General features: G+C 47.8%; 1 protein-coding gene across 13 annotated transcripts in view; it reads left to right on the top strand.

Annotated features, from left to right (window-relative positions):
- Nucleotides 1-22,509, top strand: part of EXD3 (exonuclease 3'-5' domain containing 3) — a 347,824-nt gene that overhangs the window by 192,205 nt on the left and 133,110 nt on the right. The window contains exon 20 of one of the 13 annotated variants that reach the window (XM_075905831.2): nt 11-8,539. The exons of the other annotated variants lie outside the window; for them this stretch is intronic. Coding sequence (XP_075761946.2) covers nt 11-67 — 57 coding nt within the window. The 3' untranslated portion in view covers nt 68-8,539. Of the gene's footprint in view, nt 1-10; nt 8,540-22,509 lie in introns of those variants that run through there. 13 annotated transcript variants of the gene reach the window in all.

The following is a 22,509-nucleotide window of genomic DNA, read 5'->3' as shown; positions in this document are numbered from 1 at the left end:
TTTTACGTAGGGACTGTCCAGTTTGGCTGATGTATATGGCAGAGTGGACCTCAACCTCCCTGACTGAATTGACCTTGTTATCGCTAACCTTACTCTTGATTAGAACTCATTTCTTATGCCTGTATATTTATACCTGCCTCTGGAATTTCCACGACATCCGTCTGACGAAGTGGGTCTTTGCCCATGAAAACTTAGGCTCCAATAAATCATTGTTTTTGTCTGGCTAGTCACTAGGGAAGGACAAACATTATCATTTGATGGCTCCTCCATGGCCTGGTTTCACTGCTGCTACACATTGTGTGGAAGTTTTCAGAGGACTATGTAAAAACGGACCATTTACTCCTACCCTTTGTTTCCTCTCTTTTCACCGGTTCCCAGTCCATGACAGGGCCTTTCCGCTTATCCCACCACAAGGGGGGACGAACAGGCCCCAAAGACTCTTCATTTACTCAAGAGTCTTTTGTGAGGGACTTTGTCAAAGGCTTTCTGAAAATCCAAGTACACTATCCACAGATCCCCCTCGTCCACATGCTTGGCCTGCCTTAAAGAATTCTAGTAGATTGGGGGGAGGGATAGCTCAGTGGTTTGAGCATTAGTCTGCTAAACCGAGGGTTGGAAGTTCACTCCTTGAGGGGGCCACTTAGGGATTTGGGGTAATTCTGTCAGGGATGGTGCTTGGTCATGCTGTGAGAGCAGGGACTGGACTCAATGACCTCTCAAGGTTCCTTCCAGTTCTAGGAGATAGGTATAGCTCCATATATTTATTTATTTATTGGTGAGGCATGATTCCCTTTACAAAACAATGTTGACTCTTTCCCAACAAATTATGTTGATCTACGTGTCTGGCTGTTTTGTTCTTTACTATAGTTTCAATCAGTTTGCTCAGTCCTGAAGTCAGGCTTGCTGATCTGTAATTGCCAGGATCACCTTTAGGGTTCTTTATAAATTTGACTTCACATTAGCTGTCGTCCAGTCATTTGGCACAGAAGTTGATATAAACGTTAGGTGACAAACCACAGTTAGTAGGTCTACAATTTCCCATTTGAGCTCCTTCAGAACTCTTGGGTGATGCCATCTGGTCCTGGTGACTTGATACTGTTCAGTTTATTAGTTTGTTCCAAAACCTCCTCTAATGACACCTCAGTCTGGGACAGTCCCTCAAATTTGTCTCCTAAAGAGAATGGCTCTGGTTCGGGAATCTGCCTCACATCCTCAGCAGTAAAGACCAATGCAAAGAATGTGTTTAGTTTTTCCACCAACTCTTCTCTTGAGTGCTCCATTAGCATCTCAGTCATCTTGTGCCACCACAGGTTGTTCAGCAGGTTTCCTGCTTCTGGTCCGTATACTGTTACTTTTTGAGTTTTGGGCTAGCTGTTCTTCAGATGCTTTTTTGGGTTTCCTAATTATATTTTTAAACTTCATTTGCCAGAGTTTATACTCCGTTTTATTTTCCTCAGTAGGATTTAACTTCCACTTTTTCAAGGATGCCCTTTTGACTCTCGCTGCGTCTTTCACTTGCAGCCTTGCACATTAAGGTGTATGGTGGCCCAACCACAGCGCTTTGTCTTTGGAGTTGCCGAAAGCTGAACCAGTGCCTTGGGAAGCCAGGGAGACCGTGCTTGGGAGGGGTGGCATTCAGCTGATCTGCTCTGTCACATGAACAGCCCCTAACTCAGGGGTGGCCAACTTGCAGCTCGCGAGCCACATGCGGCTCTTTGATGAAAAAATTGCAGCTCCCGATTACATTTTTTGTATTAACTCCTGAGAAGTTGGAGCTGGCATGCAGTCCTGGGACTCCCCCCGCACACACGCACACACACCCTGCACGGGCAGGCAGCAGAGGGGACGACATCCCCGGCCCAGTGACAGACCTGGTGTTTCAGGAAGTGCGCCGCACGCTTCTGTAGACCCAGGATCCCCAGGTACCAGCCGAGGTACCTCCCCCTGGCCAAACCACCAGCACCTTCTCCCCTGCCACCTGCCCCAGCACTCGTCCCCTGCCCCGACCAGCACAGTTAAGGCCACATTAGTGAGACTTGGGGTTTTTTGGAGGGGTTGTTTTTTGCATCTCACTTGTGTGGCCCCGACTGACTTCTCTGTGGGTCAGTGACCCCCGACTCCAAAGACAAAGCGCTGTGGTTGGGACAATCGGAGGGCATCCTTTTGGGACTGCTTATTCTGGGGGCTTTCCTCCCCTAGATCAAAGGTCCTGACTTACCTGTACTCATTCAGCAACTAAAGCAAAGTAGGAAACCCAATGTCTTCCCCTGCGAGAGAGCCTGGAACTCTTCCCTGTATTTAAAGTTCCCATGGCTGCACTTAGAAATTGGCACTGATTGGCCGGGGTCATCTGAGGTCATGTACTCAAATAGTTGTAGATAAAACAAGGGCCTGTTTGGATTGGAAATCTCCAGAGGGCTTTTCCTTTGTGAGCAGAGTAATGATATTGCCAGAGGACATGAGCCAAAACAAAGATTCGACTCCATGTACAGTAGCTCGGTAGAACAAACTGAGTGATGGAAAAAAATGTGATTGTCTGTTTTCGTTACGTTATTTTTCTGTAGTTGCCATGGGGATGAAAAAATTATAGCTGGGGAGAGGGACTCGAGCAGTGAGGTCACATCCAAGACTCAGTTTACCACGCTGCCGTTGGGTGAAAATCCTGCTAGCTGAGAGGGGAAGGGAAGAGCTCCCCCGTCTGGGCCTGCAAGGACCACACTCTGCATCTGGCCAGACGACCCTGGCAGCTGCTATCCCCACATGGACTTAGGTCCCATTCTGGGCAGTGCGGAGCCTGTGCACTGGGCGTCACAGGCTCAGTCTTCCGGTCCCTGCTTCCTTGGTTCCTCCAGCGTCCAGTACAAGCTGGTCAGTTGCGGCAATGCAGGCTCCATTGCAGCACTTCTCGCCAGCTGAAGGTGGAGGTTCACTGCACAGCTGCCTCAGCTTCATTGCATCCTTCCCCGTCTCCATGGGGTTGGACTTCTCAGCTCCCCTCCACGCTGGCTGCTGGGGCTGGGAGGGGGTGTATGCCCCATCAGTGCTATTGGCTCTCTTCTAGGAAATCAGTCAAAGCCTGCCCTGGCCTGCAACTGAGAACAGCTGCCTGCTGTGCTGGTGAAGCCCTGCATGGGTGCGCCCAGGGCTGGGCTGGTGGGGCAGGGTTGAGGGAAGCAGGGGCGTGTGGGTGAAAATGGGTTCCCAGGGCCTGTCCAGACCCAGGCGAAGCAGAGGCTCCAAATCCAGTCTCATCTCGCAGCGGAATGGTGGCTGTGGTTTGACCCAACACCAGCCTGCGTTTGGGCCAGGAGACTGTGCTCCGGAGGCCAGCTGAGCTGCAGGAGATGAGTAGCTCCTTCAAATTCCGCGGGGCAGTGGGGTCTTGGTGCTGTGGGGTAAGTGTCTCTGTGGCTGCTGCGGGGAAGGACTTGTAGAAAGGATTTCCCGAGACGAAAGCCTCCCCCCATGCATCTTTGTGTAGCCCTCCTCTGTGGCTTGTTTCCCATGGCAAGACGTGTCTAGTTCAGAAAGCATCAGCCCCGAGCCCTTTGATCTTTTCTTTCTCTAGAGAAAAGATTAAAAAGAGACAAGAAGTTGAGGATTTGCAAGGGGGCCTGGAACATGAATAGCTAATTCGGCAGTGGCGGTCACCCCCCCGGCAGCATTCTTCCTGTGTGATCAGAGGGGCTGGGGGGTGTGGGAAGGGCACCAGGGAGGCCAATTGGTGCATCACAAGGAGGCTTGGGGAGAAAATCGGGGGACGAGGCGTGATGGCTGGAGTGGTGAGCCCTTCTAAAGGAACAATGGCTCCAAGCGTCTCCATTGTTAGGCAGCCTTTTACAGAGAGTGGCATGAATACAGGTTATAAATTCTTTTGCCTTTGAAACTGCTCTCCAAACCTGACTTCCTCCTGCCCTCAGCCAGGCTGTGGTGTGCCCGCGCCCTGCAGAGTGATGAATTTGTTTACATCTGGATTGTTCATCTTCAAGTTACTTGGCAGTTTCTCACCCCTGGAGGAGCACAGAATGCAGCTCTTCTCTGCTGAGTCCATCTGCACTCAGGAGCTAGGAACGCACTTTGCTCTGCACGCCAGAGATCTGGTTCTTAGAGATCGGACTTCTGAACCGTGTCGTTACTGGATCAAGGCTTCACCCCAGCTTTGCTTACGCCTTGATTTGGGCTGGGAAGGAAAGAGTCTGGGAAAGCTGTTGAATGACCTCTCTTCTGAAAGTTGTGGGCACAAGAGGTTAGAACCTTACTTAATATGTTCCCTGTAGAGTTAGCAAATACAGAGTGACTTAGGTGGTCCATGATAACGTTAGACTAAATGGGAGTGCCAAATATGCAGAGGCAGCAATAGGGAGAGGGGGATTAAGGGCAAGTGTGGGTTAGGATAGCAGAAGGCATGAGCCATTTCATGAGGTGGATGGAGAGTAGAATGTGCTACTCACAGAACAGGGATGTGTAGAAAAGGATGACTAGGTCTGCAGAGGGCAGAGTTAAGGTTGATAATTTCCTGCATTATCCTTAAAATCCCAATATTAATTCCTAAGATCAGTATAGGTATGTTTGAGTTGGGTTGTGCACAAGCCAAGGAAAGCCATTCTGGTCACAGTATCCTACTGCTTTTGCCTGGAGTGGATAAAAATCTTTAGAAAGTCCTCTCGGTTTTTTGTTTCCTCCCACAGCAATGCAATAGGTTCTGCTTGTCCCAAGAAATCGCATCTAGATGACTTAATTCTGTGAGCCGCATAATTCAGAATTAATGAATCAGGAGATTTTAAAAATAATGTTTGTGAGCCTGTAGAGATCATGTTTCCCGGCTGTTATCCATCGCCCCAGAGGCCGGAGCGGACTATTTTTTTCAATGCAAGCTGAGTGGGTCACATAAGCACTTGACATCAGGAGCCAGAACAGTAAGAAAAATACCAACTGTCGTGAGACTTGCCTGGGGGCCACATGAGGGGGCTCACTGTCTTGGCCTGACAGGTGCAGCGGGCAGGTTCCTTCTGAGCAGAGCAGGGCAGGGTTGGCTGCCAGCCTCGGCTCTATCTCCACCCTGGACTTTTGCAAAGCCCCCAGTTCGTCGTCTTCACAGTGGTGGCCTGAATAGAGGGAAGGGGCTGCCCCTAACTACCAGCCTGCTTGATAGCGGCTGACTATCCGATGGGCCCACTGGGAGCTGCAGCAGAAATCCGCCATGGGCAGCGGACGCTCAGAGCCCTGGCAAAAGTTGCAGGATGGGCAGGTGAAGGCCCAGTGCCCCAACCCAAGAAGTGTTGGATAACAAGAAACTTTGGTTTCTCCTTTCTTGGTGTACCAGGGTGCCATGTTTCCTGAGAGCTCAGCTAATGCCAGGAATCACTTGTGGGTCTCTGCGCGTTGTGTGTGAATTCCATGATCCCAGGAGAGGGCTCTGGGGACTGAGCGGCACTGCTCTGGCTGGGGGAGGGGCGGGGGCAAAGCTGAAGCTCAAAAGCTTCAATCCCAGGTGTGGGGCCTGTAATCTCAGCCTCACTACCCAGGGCTGCAGTTTGAGGCTTGGGCTTTGGCCTCAGAGCCCAACAGGTGTAATGCCAGCCCCGGCATAGGCCTTGTCCACACTGGCACATTTTGTCACCCCAACCTGCCTTTACTCTTCAATGCGACTTCTGTTGGGAAAAATGGGCCATGTTGGCAACAAAAAACTGCCAGGCCTGCAAGAGACTTTTGTCTTTCCTCTCCTTTTGTCACCGACAAAGAGCCAGTGTGGACTCTGCTGTTTGTTTTGCTGAGAGAACTGGCTTCTGCCAGTATCCCACCAGGCCTACCCTGGTGGTTGTGCACAATGTGTTATGATCTCTGCTGCCCTGCAAACATGCGCCCCCCCCCCCCTTCAAAGCTCCAGGATGTGTCTGACCACTGAGTGAGCTGCTCTGTTTGGGGAACAAACAAAGAACAAATCATTGGAATGCTCCTGTTCTGCTGCTGCCGGGGGAGGGCTGGTGAGACAGCTGTGCTGCTTGGACATTCCTCAGCACCGCGAGCTCACAGAGCTACCAGGGAATCCCAAGCAACGCAGCGATCAGCTCTGCCTTCCCATCACACTGCACTATGGGATGCTTCCCCACAATGCTTTGCTCTGTCTATCACCAGGGAGCTAGCTGGGTGGCCATAAAATGTCGACAATGGGAGGCAAAAAAACCAGTTTAACCGGTTTCCACTTTTGGCGACCTTTGCATGTTGACGGCACTTACCAAACCTGCCCAGTGTAGAAATAGCCATAGGCACAGTTCTGGCACCACAAACATTTTCCTGGTGCAGCACTTTCTGCTCTTCTATAACAACTTTCCCCACAAGCATCCCAATGAACTGTGAATGCCTTACTGGTCTGGAGACATTCTTGAGGCAGATAGTGGTCTGCAGTTCAGCCTGATGGGAGAAAGAGAGAAAACCGCAAATGGAAGGAGCAAAAACTCAAAATCTGTGCTCTGGTTTGTTGTTTGCCAGACTTCAGAGAAAAATACAGTTGTTGTCAAGGGGAGAGAAAGTCACTGAGATACTCAGGTCAGGGAGCTTTCAAGTTGTCAAAACAAGTTTCAGTGCAATGTGAACTTGAATGGGAAGCCAGTGTAAATACAGTAATGATGGCTAAATAAGCAGATAACTCAGTGTGTGAGTCCCTTGGTGGCCATGCTTTGTACCTGCTGGTGTCTGTGGAGTGTTTTGCCTGTTCCTCCATAAAGTGAGACATAGTCCAGCTCAGAGAATTTCCTAGCTTGGAAATACGGTTTCTCCCCTTGCAAAGGTTCCCTACCACACAGGCTGTGTAGTGCTGTTTCAGGGGTAGCAGGAGACTGTGCCCATAATATCCATATAATATAATCTCCTTTCTAATGGATTTCCATGTGTGCGATAGTCGTTGTGGGAGTTGAATAAAGACTTAAGGATGTTAATTAATTAATTCAGGTATTTCAGTTCCGTCCTCCAGGGTGAATGCCTCATGTGAAAACGACAGTGGGTGTGCCCGCTCAGCCTGTTTTTTCCCAGGGGAAAACCCTGGGGACAGCACTCAAGAAGACACTTGGGTTGCTGCAAAGCCTGTGATTACCCCTCCCTGCTGGGAGTTGGTTTGTGCTCCTGCCTGCTCTCTGTTTTCTCCCTGCAACCAGGGATAGGGAAATCATCCTTCTCAGAAGTGGACTCGAGTCTTTTGAGCAGAGCAAGTCAGACAGGTGCAATGGCAGCGGCGCCTGTGTTTGCGTTTGAGAGTCAAGCCACAGATGTTGGGCTACTAGCAGGTTTGAATCCTGCCTTTTTGAGATTGGCTAGGGGGGGTTCTTCTGCAGGAGAGGCAGACAAGCTGATGTGCTTTGGAGACAGATTTGCATACGGGACCGAGTAGGCTGTTAACGCTGGCTCTCTACAAATCCAGACTAGAAATAAGACACACGTTTAATAGGAGGGGGAAGTACCCATCAGAACAACTCACTTGGGAAGGGGTTCACGCCGTCCCTTGCACTCTTTAAGTCACAACCAGATGTTGCTTTAAAAGATAATTGCACTTTCCTATCTCGGCCTGGGCTTGACACACATTGTTGGCGGAGTTCTTTGGACTGTGCTGTGTAGGAGGTTGGAGCGGTTCTTGCCTTCAAATCTGTGATGACTTTCAGAGTCTGGTGACTTGGTTTAGCTTGTCCAGTGGGGTTAGTGCGTGGGTACTGGGGGCAGCGGAGGCCAGACTAGAAGACCCGTGGTCCCTTCTGGCCTTAAAGTCTATGCCTCTCTCAGGGCAAAATTGGAATCAGATACTTAACCCTTAACTGGATACTTAAGCCAGTATGGAGTTGGGGAGGCATTTCCCCATAGAATTCCATGGGACTTCACTTACCTTGGGAGCACTCAGGAATTATCCATTGGTGCCCGCTGCTGCCTCCCATTAGCCTGATATCCCTCCATCGGAGGGGTCAGAGCATTGGTAGACCTTGGTCCTTCTCTGTCATTTTCTGTCATGCTGCTGTTTATCGTAGGAGAAAATTCCTCTTTCTCCTGACCTCAAACCAGTGTCTGGGGACCAGACAAAGAAAACTAAGAATAAGAAAGGTATTTGCTATCTGATCTGGCCTGTGGTTTATATTTTAAAAGCTGCCAGACCCACTTTTTTACTCTTTCCTTTGTATGTGTTAGAAATAGAAACACAATAGATTAAATGCTGAAACTACATTAATGCAAACATTATGGTTGAGATTTAAAACACACATAAATCAGGAAATTCAAAATGGTATTTTTCCACAGCAGCTATAACTAGACACCCACGCTTATGCTAGACTTTTTGTCACTTGATAAAGTAATAAATATGTGCAATGTGCTTTTGTTACAGCGCCTGTTAAAATCGTCACTTGAATTTCTTGGCATTCATTTATTTAAAATCTCATCTGTGATGTCCAACTAACTCAGTTGTTTAGATGTAATTTCCTTCCATATTTGTAATAAAAACCAGTCTGTAACTGTACATTAAATAAATGCTGGAGTAGAGTTAAATAAACACAACTTAGTCATGCGTAAGGCAGTTCACAGCATGATACAAGCACAGAATTTAAACACTTACGTGTAATTATTTGTAAGTCAGATCTGACACTTGGCAGACTCCAGTCCTTGCTGAGGACTGACTCTTGGGATGGTGTGTGCTGTCTGGAGTCCCAGCACTCACAAACCGTGTTAGAAGAGACGCTGCTGTGGGCGTTGGTCACTCAGTACTGGAATGTGAGAACAGAGGAATATTTGGGTACCAATGAATTTGCAATTTTACAATATTTCTATAGTTTGCGGGGTGCACGTGTCCAAGACTGTCCCCACCAATAGGCAAAATACGCAACTGTCTTGGGTACCACAAAGTTTGAAGCACCAAATTGCCCCAAATTTTTTGCTGCCCTAGGCAGCTGCATGCAGCGGTATGCAGCGTTGCAGGCTCTGGCAGCCAGCCTGATCCTCTGGCCGTCCCTTGGAGGCTGCAGGGCCTGGGACGACCCCCTCCACCGCTGTTGCACCACCACTCGGCCCACACTCCAACCCTTCCCCTGAATGCCCGCCCCTGCTCTGCCTCTTTCCCCCTCCCTGCCTCCATTCCACCCCTTCACCTGAGCCCCCTCCCCTAAGTGATGTGGCTGGAGCATTAGCGGGGGTCCCCATGCTAGAAGCAGGGGTCAGGCCCCCCGCCCGTACTCATCAGTGATATCAGGAAGCAAAGCCACCTAACCCCAGTCTGCTCCACTCCCCTGGCTCCCAGCTGTGTCACATCACTTCACTTCCCACCACTGCCAAGGAATGTGGGGGAGGGGGTCCTTCCCCTTTCCCCAAGCTCCCACCCCTGAGCAACGGGGCTTGGAGCTGGGACTGAATAGCTCTGCTTTCTGGTGAGTGTGTGTAGGGGTAACCCTGCCCAGCACTGGCCCCCGTGCTCCTGCAGCCCTTGGGCATAGCCCCCCCCCGCAGAAGGGCCCTCCCTCGGGGGGCAGTGCAGGACACAACCGCTAGGGATGGACAACATGTTGCAGACAATACTCGGATAAAAGTCGCTTCTGTCTCTCAAAGTACAAGGAAATGCTTTGGACTAGAAAAATAACAGCGCTGGTTCTCAAATGTTCGCTCCTGACTTTCAAAGGGGAGGGAGGTCATTGATGTGAAAGAACATCGTGAATTTCATACTTACTGGGGAGCTGCTTTTTCACGTGTTTCATTCCACTCGTTGTCCACAGTTTCTCAGCCCTTCTCTAGATGCATCTGTCGGTTTAGACTCATCTGTTCACAAGTGGTAGAGGTAGGAAAAGCCCGGTGAGCAGGTGAGATGTGGTAAATGTCTCTTGTGGCTCGGTTTTATTGACAGCCACCTGAGCTGCCATGAAAGGCAAGTTACAAAATATAAACCTTTTTGTCTTTAACGAAGGCTGTACCTGCTTGGTGGTGGCACTGCAGTTGCGCTTAGGAAGTTGGCATTTCATATTGGATCGGACCCAATGTCCATCTGGCCCACTATCCTGTGTCTGGCAGTGGCCAAAAGCAGCTGTTGCTGAAAAAGGTGTAGGAAACCTACAATGGCTGATGTGAGAGAACCCCCCAATTAGGTCTCATCCTGATCTCTGAAGTAAGAGCCTGGTTTAAATCGGAGGCACGAGGTTTAATTTGTTTTAGTCATTCATCATCTCAGTTGTATGCAAAGTCTTAGAACAGAATTGGGAAGCTTGGATAAATAGTAGCTGATATAAAATACGATTGTTTTACAAAAGCTAGATTGCGTTAGACCATCCTGATCTTCTGCTGTGAGAAGATGACTGATTTGGTGGAGAAAGGAAATTCAGGAGAGCTAATCTACCTGGGTTTCAGCAGAGCATTTGTTACGGTTCCACACGGACAGTGATTGGTTAAATTGACGAAGTTGGCGACAAACACGAGAATTGAAAGGTGGACAAAGATGGGAAAAGGGAGACTGCAGTGGGTCCTGCTGAAAGGTGACCTGTCAGGATGGTGGGGGGCTACTACTGGAGCTCCTCTGGGATCAGTTGTGGGAGCAATTTTATTGAATATCTTCATTAACGACTTTGACACAAAAGAGTGGAGTGTGCTAACAAAATGTGCAGATTACCCAAAGTTGGGAGGCGCATAGCCAATGTGGAGAAGGGATTTGGACACCTTTGAAAACTAGAGTAATAGAAATGAGATGACATGCAGCAGTGCAGCATGTGCTGGGGGGTGGAGGGGGGAGGTAGATACGCTGGAGGGTGGGGACAGGGTCTAGAGCAGCAGTTTCCAACCTTTTCCAGATGGGGACCCATTTTGACAATTCAGGAAGACTTGGTGACCCAGGGCAACTCAAAAATCAGAGGAGCAGGGAGGGCAGAGCCACCTGAGGAGACCTTGGGGACCCTTTTGAAATGTAATGGCGACCCATATTTGGGTCCCGACCCATAGGTTGGGAAACCCTGGTCTAGAGTGACCTAGACAATTTGGAGGATTGGGCCAAAAGAAATCCGATGAGGTTCAACAAGGACAAATGCAGAGTCCTGCACTTGGGACGGAAGAATCCCAAGCATTGGTACAGGCTGGGGACTGACTGGCTATGTAGCAGTTCTGCAGAAAAGGACCTAGGGGTTAGAGTGGATGAGAATTATAGTGAACGTGAGTCAACACTGTGCCCTTGTTGCCAAGAAGGCTAATGGATATTGGGATGCATTAGTAGGGGCTTTGTCAGCAGATCGAGGGAATTGATCATTACCCTCTATTTGGTACTGATGAGGTCACATCTGGAGTATCGTGTCTACTCCCTCCACCCTGGAAAGGATGTGAACAAATTGGAGTGTATCCAGCAGAGGGCAACAAAAATGATGAAGGGGCTGGAGCACATGACTTACGAGGAGAGGCTGAGGGATTTGGGTTGTTTAGTCTGCAGAAAAGAGTGAGGGGGGATTTGAGAGCAGCCTTCAACTTCCTGAAGGGGGGTTCCAAAGAGGATGGAGAGAGGCTGTTCTCAGTGGTGATGGATGGCAGAACAAGGAGCAATGGTCTCAAGTTGCAGTGGGGGAGGTCTAGGTTGGGTATTAGGAAAAACTATTTCCCTTGGAGAGTGGTGAAGTGCTGGGATTGGTTCCCTAAAGAGGGGATGAAATCTTCTTTCCTAGGGGGTTTTAAAGCCCAGCTTGACAAAGCCCTGGCTGGGATGATTTAGATGTGGTTGGTTCTGTTTCAAGTACATGTTCGGACTGGATGGGTTCTTGAGGTCTCTTCCAGCCCTTAAAAAAATCAAACTGGAACGAGTTGAGAGACGGCTACTAGGATGGTCAGAGGAATGGAAAACTTGCCTCACAAGAGACTTCGGGAGCTTGGCTTATTTAGTTTAACAAAACAAAGGCTGTGGAGAGAGAGACTTGTTCTCAGACGGACAAACACCAGGGAGGGAGAGGAGTTATTTAATTTGAGACATTGTTGGTATAATAACCAATGGGTATAATCTGTCAATCAACAAGATTGCCAATCTGACAAAGGTTTAAAACTATCTGAGGTATAAAGTTCTGGAAAGGCTTTCCAAAGGAAGTAGTGGAGGCAAAAAAAGAATGTGTCCCAAGACTGAGTTTGATGAGTTTATGGAGGGGGGCATGATGAGCTGCCTGGAATGACATTTGGCCCATGTGCAAGAAAGGAATAGGTAATATGACAGAAAATATCTTATTGCTGCTGTGTAAATCCATGGCATGTTCCATCTCAAAAAAACATATATTGGAATGGGAAAAGATTCAGAAAAGGTCAACAAAAATTATTACGGGTATGGAACAGTTTCCATATGAGGAAAGATTAATAAGACTCGGATTTTCAGCTTAGAGAACAGATGGCTAAGGGGAGAGCTATAATAGAGGTTTACTAAATTGTGACTTGTGTGGTGAAACTAAATAAGGAAACGTTATTTAGTCCTCCTCATAACACAAGAAGTAGGGGTCACTGAATGAAATGAAAAGAGAGATGTTTTAAAGCAATGACAAGAAAGCCTTTTTTATGCAATGCAGCCTGTGGAACACCTAACCAGAGGACGTTGCGAAGGCTAAAACTATAACAGGGTTCAAAAAAGGGCTAGCTAAATTCCTGGAGGTTAGGTCCATCAATGGCTATGAGCCAGGCTGGGCAGGAACGGTGTCCCTAGTCTCTGTTTGCCAGTAGCTGGGAATGGGTGCCAGGGGATGGATTAATTGATGGTGCCTGTTCTGTCCATTTCTCTGGGGCACATGGCGTTGACTACTGTTGGCAGACAGGACACTGAGCTAGATGGACCTTTGGTCTGACCCACTATGGCCATTCTTATGCTCTTAACTGCTATTAGCACACGTCTCTAGTGGCCGGAGATAGGCACCAGACGGATAGAGCTCCGAGTTACTGCAGAGAAACAGAGAAATTCCTCATGCATCTGATGAAGTGGGTCTTTGCCCACGAAAGCTTAAGCTCCAATACATCTGTTGGTCTATAAGGTGCCACAGGACTCCTTGTCGCATTTGCAGATCCAGACTAACACGGCTACCCCTCTGATGCAGAGAAATAGTGGGTCTTACTCACATGTTCTGGGTTTAACTTATCACTACATTTGGGGACGGGTAGGAGTTTTCTTCCATGTTAGATTGGTAGGAGTGGGTGGGAAGGTTGGTCTTCCTTTCCAGCATGGGACATGGACAATTTACTGGTTTGAACTAGAGTAAATGGTGGATTCTTTAAAGTCCTTTAAATGTTAAGATTTGAAGGACTGCAGTAGCTCCACCTGGAACAGGAGAGGGTTGGTGAAGGTCTGGGACCTGTGTGTGCAGGAGGTCAGATGAGACAGTCACGGTGATATCTATCCTGTGAGTAGCTTGATGTCATCCCAAGGCAGTGAAATGAAAGCACCCCACTAGAAAGACAGTGCCAGTGCCAGGAGCAGATCCAGGAATAGAGACTTGATGCCCTGGGCCACACTAGCAGAACAAATGTCGTGCTAGGCGCAGTCGCAGTGCTGGGCTCTAGTGAGCGCCTAGAAGGCCAGTCATACTGCCGACAGGGCCTGGCAACCAGAACCCTCGATCGCCTACTCTGTAACTCCGAGGAAATGAATCTTGACTGATGCTTCTTTTGAATGAGAATTCTGATCAAATGAATGAGCTGCCTTCTCCCTGAGAATGGGCTGTTTGGAATGTAACTTTGAGAAATATACTGAGCTGGAAGTTATCAATTCTTGTCCTTAAGAGGCTCTTGCATGGGTTTTGATTTACAAGATATATTTTCCAATCATCACATGCGCTTTATTAAAAGTAAAAATGGACTATTCTGTGTCTGTCTGCCTGCCTCAAACGTTAGGATCTCTCTGCAGGATGGAGAGCCCTGAAATTCCCCACATCACTTTAGATTCATAGATCCTAAGGCCAGAGGGGGCCATTGTGATCGCCTCACTTGTCCTGCTGCCAAGTACAGGCCAAAGGACATTCCCGAATTAAGTTCTGTTGTGCTGCAGCCATCTTTTAGAGGGCAGTCCCATCTTGATTTAAAAATGCCAGTTATGGAGAATCCACCACAATTCTGGGTAAGTTGTTCTACTCATTAATTACCAGCTACAGAGGAGTGGATAGGACACTCTTGAGAGCCTTCAAAGAACTCTCTTCCTGGTCTTACGGGCTTCCTGCTGAGCAAGAAAACCTTCATTTCCAAGGGCTGTCGCTCTCCCCCTTTCTGTCAGCCCCAGGGACCGGGGGGATGGGAGGGGGTTTGGACAGCTGCATAGTGAAGCAGATTAACTGTACCCTTAATGTAAGATTCTCACACCAATTGGTTGTTGAGGTTTATAATCCCAGTGGGTTTTTTCTAAGTAATTCTGACATTGTCACTCATTATAAATCAGTTTCATGGATAACTCTCCAAAGGGTTACATCAGAGTTCGATCATAGTCCAACCTCCATTCGTTTCCCCACTGATTCTTGCCCATAGCTACTATGAAACCTGTCCCTTTCACTGCCTAGTGTTCCAGAACAGGATCTCTTTGTTCAAGCACTGCTCAGTGTCACTGCTGGCTAATTAATTAATTTCTTGCATGCTGGTTTTTGAGAGGCTGTATTGTGCTTTCACATATCTCACTGTGCCTAAGAATCATCTCCACTGATGAAGTGTGTCAGCTAAATGCAGGCATGTCTACAGGTCAGCCCTTGTAATGCAACCACATTCCTCATCCAGTAGGAAAGGAAACATGCACTTCACTGATTTATGCCAAGATCATCCTTAGGGAGAGCATTAAAAATATTCCAGAGGTTTCCCAGATTAGATCTCTGGGTCTAATACTAGGTAAGCATGGAAAGATGTAAATTTGACTTGGAGTCCGATATCCAGTTGTTTGTGCACGTCGGGTCTTTTTATCTCTCACTCCTGAAAAGCAGATATTTTAGGTTTACACTAGATTTTCAATGCTGAAGTCCATATAGCTGTTCTTGTGGCATGAGCTCTCAGCACTTAGTTTTGTAAGGTATACTTATTGAAATGTACTAAACTATGCTTTTAGTTCCAATTCTGTACATCACTTAAGCACATTGGCTTCAAGGAATCACATGGACTCAAAAGAGGGTGAGCAAGACTTAAACTGAATCAGTGATGGCCGGTGGGTCAGGAGTTTGAGACCCCTGTTCTACATCAACCCATTTCCTCCCACCTTGCAGTTAATCTGAGATCCTCTGTTACTTTTACATTTTAAATCGCCCCTGCCTTTATCTCATGCACTGAAACCCATTTGTTGTGAGAGAGTTTTAAAGCAAATCCATTTTTAACTGTGCGAAAGCATCCCAAATTCCAGCACACAGCACTCCCACCAGCCTCTGGTCAGAGTCTGACACACAAAGCTCTAGCCCTCCATATTGCCCTTCTTAAACCCCGCTTAAGGGTTCTGGAAACTAGCACTGAGAAGCCATTGGCAGACAAACACCCCTGTCTCAGAAAGATCATGTCCATTTACATCAGTGGAAAACATATTGCAGTATCTATGGGGACGTCCCAAAGGTGCTGAAGGCAGAAGAACAACTCTCCTTTTTGAATGAAAAGCCTATTTCATGGTAGGTAGAGAAGGAAAGACATGAAGCTGTTGAACTGTATCCATGACATTGTGCAATTTACCTTGTGTTCATTTACATATTTGATAGCAGAAAGTAGAACAGGTTTGGAATCAAGGCTATTCACAAAAATAATGGCTCCTTAAGTCTCGGACTAGTGTGAGATTTTGATAAGCCTTTTATATGAGCATTTTACTAGTGTGTTAGAATGACAGGGACTCTGCCGATTAAAATGCATGCTTATGTTTGAACATTTTAAAACTCCTTCATGTAATTTGTAACCCCCAGGATGTCTATCGCTGAAACAGATTGGAGAAGAATGTGTGTTTAGTAATTATTTTTTAATTTAGACATTTAGCAGCACTTTGTGCGCCATCACTTTCACTGTTGCCCTGGATTAATTTGTTAGGCAGTTTCCCCTGTTGTTCATTTGGGTGTTTCACAAAGCAACAGGTTAGAGAAGAACCTTTTGCAAATTAAATAGAAATGAATAAAAGTAAACCCCAAAAAAGCTGCCAAAGGGACTCAGGACAGGTGTAGAACTTGATTATTAAAACAGATTTCAAGTTCCCCCCCATCTCTGTAAAGAGTTAGGCATTTGGTTGTTTTTAAATATTGATTTTAGCTTTGTTTTCAGCACTAGGAAGGCCATGTCCAAAAAGGACAAATGTTTTCACTTTATCTAAGGATTAGCTATTGTGTTTAGAGAAACAAAGCAATTACTGCAAAGTACATGTTATGCAAACACCTTGGCAATGCAAATAACTAACTTACCTACAAAAGACAACTAAAAGCAAACAGATTAAAAAACTCTATTTTATGAGAGCAGCAAATAGTCACATGATTTAGAGTAGCAAAGGGGGATGCATCCCCTGAAAAGGAACCAGAAGGATACTAGGGAAGTGAAACTGATAATTCGTTTAATCCTCAGAACCGAGTCCTGTGATTGGGCACAGCGTTGTCACATGAAAGGGGTGGGAAAATGCTTAAATGTTGGTTACGCTTGCCGTTCTAGAGTCAAAAATAGCAAACGAACCAGCCAGTTACTTTGCTAGTGAGGAAGTTCTCATCAAACAAACGGCCAGAGATAGCTGCAGGATTCCACTTGGATCTTCTAGGGCAGTGGCCCACATGGTAAAAGGGGCAGGACTATAAAAAGTCCTGCACCGCCAATAGAGAGATCGTCCGCGGCTGTCCCCAGACTGGAAACCAGACCTGGTTTTAGATCATTTGGCTGGAGTTATAAGTGAACAGAAGGCTCTGGTCAAAGGCATCCAGCTGGATAAAGCACTTTCTGGTTGCCTCTTCCAGGGCTGACTTTCCAAGAAAACCAAACCAGGCGCTAATTGCACCAATCGCAAGGGCCCTGCACCAGGGCTCCAGGCTTCTTCCTGCATGAGGTGTGAACGGGCATTTCAAGGGGGTCTCTGGTCACATTTCGGAGTTAGCTCTTTATTTCCTTTGCAGTCAGTGGGAAACTGTCCAGGGAGAAATCCTGGCCCCATAGACGTGAACAATAAAACTCCCCCTGTCACCAGTGAGGTCAGGATTTCGCCATTCTCTTTGACAGCAAAAGGATCTGGCCGTAGCCTTTTAGAAGACCAGGAATCCCTGCTCACCGGGGAGTAGACCAGCTGTGTCTGGCCTGCACCGTTCACCAGCTGTCAGAGCAGTAGGTGTCTGATTTAGAGCAGAATATTGACACTTCTGCACTTCAGCTGCGGGGGAGATCCATCCTGGGGCAAAGGAAACCTAGTTTGTGAACATTAATGCCAGCAGTGTGAAGGATGCAGGAGCTGCACTTCATAATGGGCCGTGTGAAGCACGGAGGGTTGGTGCCACCACACATGATGGACTTGCAAAGCTGATGCTCAGCCTGGTGGTAGCCTTTCTGACTGATGTATGCATGCTTGGCTGAGTGTCCTTTCCGGTACTAGGGAGCCCCGCTCTGCCTCTGGGGGAGGAAGGTGTAAGTCACCAGCCAGTCTGGTGAAGGGAAGGGAAGGGAAGTGAAGCCTCTCCAGGCTGCTGGTGCTGATTCCAACTCCAGAGCATGTTCGCAGCGTGCTAAGTGAAAGTCAGTAGCAGCAGCGGCTGCAGACATGTCCGACTAGGACGGAGCGTCGGCTTTCAGAGCAGAGCCGCAGTAGCAGATATTTTAAACAAGCTCTGTCTGCTTGTGTTTCTGAGGGTTCTCCAAGGCAACTTGATATTAATTAGCAACTTCTGGCTTCACTATCTAGCATCTCTGTTTAACTTTTGTCTGAATTAGATCTCGCCTCTTCCTGTTGCTGTTTCTTCTTCCTGAGTGGGATGGGGGCTGTGCGAACTCTCTCCCCATATCTATCCCAGGCACACGCAGACCCTTCCGTGCCTATTCACCGAACTGGACAAGGCCCATGCAGACTCCTTCCCAGTCCACAAACATAAGAATGACCACACTGGGTCAGACTAATGACCCATCTAGCCCTGTATCCCGTCTTCCCACAGTGACCAATGCCAGGTGCTTCAGAACAGAAATCATTAAGTGATCCCTTCCCTGGCATCCAGTCCCAGCTTTAGACAGCCAGAGGTCTAAAGACATCCAGCACATGTGGTTGCATCCCTGGCCGCTGTGACTAATAGTCACTGATGGACCTAGCCTCCTTGAACTTGCCTAAGTCTTTTCTGAACCCAGTTATAGTTGTGACCATCACAGCACCTCCTGGGAAGGAGTTCCACTGATTAAATGTCCATTGTGTTGGGGCTCTTCACTTCTCAGATTCATAAGCTTCCAAAGTCACAAAGTACAATCGTTATAGTCTAGTCTGAGCCCCTGTGTAACACAGGCCAGAGAACTGCCCCCAAATCATTTGCAGAGCAGATTGTTTAGAAAACCATCCAGTCTCCATTTCAAATTGTCAGTGATTAAGACTCAGCCAGGACCTGGTGAAACTGTTCCCATTGTGAATGATGCTCACTTTGAAACATGCCACCCGATTTCCTGTCTGAATGTGTTTAGCTTCTCGTTTCAGCCATTGGATTATGTTACATATTTCTCTGCTAGACTGAAGAGTCCAATACTAAATATTTGTTCCCTGTGTAGGTGCTTCTACACCCCTTAGCCTTCTCTTTGCTAAGCTAAATAGATTGAGCTCTTTGAGTCTTCAATTCAAGGCATGTTTGAGACTACCTCTAGGTAGTCTCACCAACACATGTAGGTTCAGCACTTGGTTTTTTATGATAGTTTCTAACGTTGAGAGCTCCTTGATTTTTTTTTATTGTATAGAATGCTGATAAGGTAGTTCCTTAGTGGTGGTTCTTAGCTGTGTAGATTCTTGTGGTAGTACTCTTCCTCTCTAATTGCTATCCTAAGATCCTTATCTGCTTCTTTTAACTAGCCAATTTTAGGTGTTTATAGATTACCAGTTTTGCCTGTTTAGTTTTCCCTTTGATATTTACATACCCTCTGCTTCTTGTTTCCTGCCCCCTTCCATTTTTTTCCCTTCCCCCCTCTCTCTTCTCCACTATTTATTTTGGGTGTGGACATCCTAAACTCAAAACTCCAGTCATCTGAAGAAGTGGGCTGTGTCCACGAAAGCTCATGATCCTATCTACATGTTTGGTTAGTTTATAAAATGCCACCAGACTATTTGTTGTTTTTTAAGTTCAACACATGTAGGTCCAATACAAGATTTATATCAGCCACTTTGCCTTTCTAATCCTTTAATCATTGGGATCGCTCTTCTCTGAACCCTCTCCAGTTCATTCACAGTGCAAAGGTGGTAAAATAACACCTCTCCCATTGGGGATTCCCCTGTGTATGAATCCCAAGGTTTCATTAACTCTTTTGGCCACAGCATCACATTGCAAATTCATGTTCAGCTGATTATTCATAACAACCCCCAACTCTTTTTGCAGAGTCACTGCTTCCTCAGCTAGTCCTGCCTCCCATGAATAAGGCCTACAGTCTTTCTTCACAGCTAATTAAAAAAGTACATTGTTTCCTTGCGCACAGTTTAGCAAGCAATCCTGTTTGCTCTGAATCAATTACTTGTCCTCTTCATGCAATTTTGGGACAACTGCAAACTCTGAGTAATAATTTTATTTTCTTCCATGTCATTGATAAAAATGTTAAATAGATTCTGACCAAGAATTGATCACAGTGAGACCCCACTGGACGTGCGTCCTTGAGATGACGGCTCCCTGTTTACAGTTACATTTTCAGGCCTATCACATGGCTCATCCATTAAGTGAGTGCCATGTTGATTTGATACTGTTCTGGTTTTTAATCAGAATGTACCAACTCAAATGCCTATTACAGCAACGCTTTTACCTTTCTCAACCAAACCTATCGCCCCAGCAACAAAAAGTGCCAAGTTAGTTTGACAAAATCTCATTTGCATGAATTATTAATCCAGTCCCTTGGTAGTTACTTTATTATTTTGTCCAGGATTCTTGTCAAGCTGTCAGGCCTATAATTACCAGGGTCATCCCATTTATCCTTAAAATTGGCCAAACATTAGCTTCCTTCAGTCTTCGGGAACTTTCCTGATGCTCCAGAACTTGCTGAAAATCAACATTAACATTCAGTGAGTTCTTCAACTAGTGTTTAAAAACCACTTGAGGCAACGTACCTGGATGTGCTTTTTATAAAAAATGTCTGACTTTAGTCCTTCTGTTTCACATCCTCCAGAGATACTTAGTGAAATGGAAAGAGTGTTATTGTCACCATGTGATGAGATTATATCATCTGGTTTTCCCCAAATAGAGAACAGAAATATTTATTTCACTTCTCTTTCTGCCACGATGGCTATGTCTTCACTAGGAAAAGGTGTGGTTTTAAAGCTAGCTAGCACCACAAGCCTAGGAAAGATGAGGCTGTTTATAGTTTTCACATGAGCTCACAGATGGAGTTAAAAATGATTGAGGAACCTGGTCCTTATACTCAACCCGCAACTTTTGTGAAAACTACCAACTGCCTTGTCTTCACTAAGCATGTTCCTTGAGCTACCCAGCCTGAGTTAACAATATACTGTTATTTCTAGGAAGGCAAAGGCCTCTGTGTTTGGTCCTTTCCTGATTTTACTCCCTTATGTCATGCCATCCCCACCTGATAATGCAGTTCCTTAGTGGGTCACTTAGTGCTGAACCATACGCATGCGGTGCCTGTAACTGACCAATATTGTACAGCCCAGCTGCTATTAATGTTGGTGGGAATGGGAGAGCCACCCAATAAAATGAATCCTTGGGGTCAGTCCCATAGTAGCAGGTCTTATCCCTCCCGCTCCGCCCCCTCCCCCCCCCCCCCCCCGGTAGGGTCCTATATTTTACTTTATATATTTATTTATTTATTTGTTGTGGTTTTAAACAATTTTTAAATAAATCAATTAAATTAAATAATTGCAGTAGATTTAAACCAGGGCTAAGTCTGGCCCACTCTGCTAAACGGGCACCTCACTTTCGAGCCAGCTGATCTCCCCCAGTCAGTGTATTATTTAACCCCATAAACACCAGGGACCGGCAGTCATGAATGACCTAGAGATTTTTGCTGCCCTTGTGGAGAAGGCAGGAGGTTTGTTTTAGTCCAGTCTGGTGTGATACTGGTGGAGGCGCCTTTTTGGAAAAAAGCATCATCCAGAAGCACTGCCTTTCTTCTGTGCCGGAGGATTCTTCACCCCGGCTCTGCCCCAGGCCCCACCCCACTTCACCCCTCCTGCCCCTCCCCAATTGCACCTGAGGGGCTGGGAGTCACTGGGAGGGAGGGGAAGTGCTGATTGGGGTGGCTGTCCATGGGTGACACCACCCACAACGTCCGTGCCTATGGTAGTATCCCCATGCAGGGACAAATGGGGAAGGACACGGTGCACATGACTTCTCCCTGCACCACCCAAGGGAGGGAGAGTACACCATGCCCTCTGCCCCAGTCCTGCCCCACCTTTCCCATCCTGTTCCGCCACACCCCTCCCACCTCTTCCTGCCAGCCATGCGGCCCAGGGGCCTAGCAGGGGTCTGGTGCTGGCAGTAGGATTGGGCCCCCGGCACTCCCTGGCGGCAGCAGGCGGCTCCACACCCCTGGCTGCATTGCTCCGCTTCCCATCGGAGTGTGCGAGGGGCGGTCTCGCATCTCCCCTCCCTGAGTGACAAGCTGGGGGAGTGGAGCCGCTGCTGCCAGTGAGTGCAAGGCAGCCTGCCCCCCGCTACCCCTGGGCCTTCCCAAAGCTCTGGGCCCTGCTGCTCTCACCCACGGCGTTTGGCTCCTGGGACTGCCCTCGCGCCGTGCCTGAGCCCTGTGGCTTCCCCCCCAGGGGCCGGTGCTTGTTTGCTGCTGCAGGACGTCTCTGTCCAGCAGTGCTGCATAGACAAGCCCGAGTGAAGCGACTGGAGGTGACCTCAGTCTATTAATCCTGGTGCTGGTTGTCCCAGGGCAGGTGAAACAGCCACCTCGTGCCTCTCTCCCCGGAGCACCCTGGGCTTGCAGAGCCAGGTTCCGCAGCTCTGCACTGGGAGTCTCAGGGCACCAGGCTGCAACTAGTTACTGCTGGGAACTGCCCTGACTATTTACTGCCCCCTCCTGCCTCAGAGCCGAGGCCCCGGCTGTTCATTGCTCTGCCCTGCCCGAGGGCTCTAACTCTCCTGCTCCACACAGCCTGGGCCCAGGGCTGGGACTCCTGTGGCCCCATCTCCATGCAGACCTGCTGTTCATTTGGGACAAGAACTAACCTCCCCAGGAGAAGCAGCATCCGCCGCCCACGTGCCCCACCACAGCGGCACTAGCAGTGTCCCCAGGGCCCAGGCAGAATGGGCAGCAAAGGGAGTTACCACGTTCAAGCCCGATACTTGCTGGTGTTTCCTGGAACTGCTGCTTCTGTCCTGGTTCCTCGACCCTTTTCTTTCCCTTCCTCAGGGTGCAGAACACCTGTTCCCTACCATCTGGGCTGGCTGGGCTCCATCTCTG

Source organism: Pelodiscus sinensis, chromosome 23 (genome assembly GCF_052426305.1).
Source record: "Pelodiscus sinensis isolate ZL-2025 chromosome 23, ASM5242630v1, whole genome shotgun sequence".
Classification (NCBI taxonomy): Eukaryota; Metazoa; Chordata; order Testudines; family Trionychidae; genus Pelodiscus; species Pelodiscus sinensis.
Note: the sequence above shows the minus strand (reverse complement) of the source record. Positions and strands in the feature narration are given on the sequence as shown.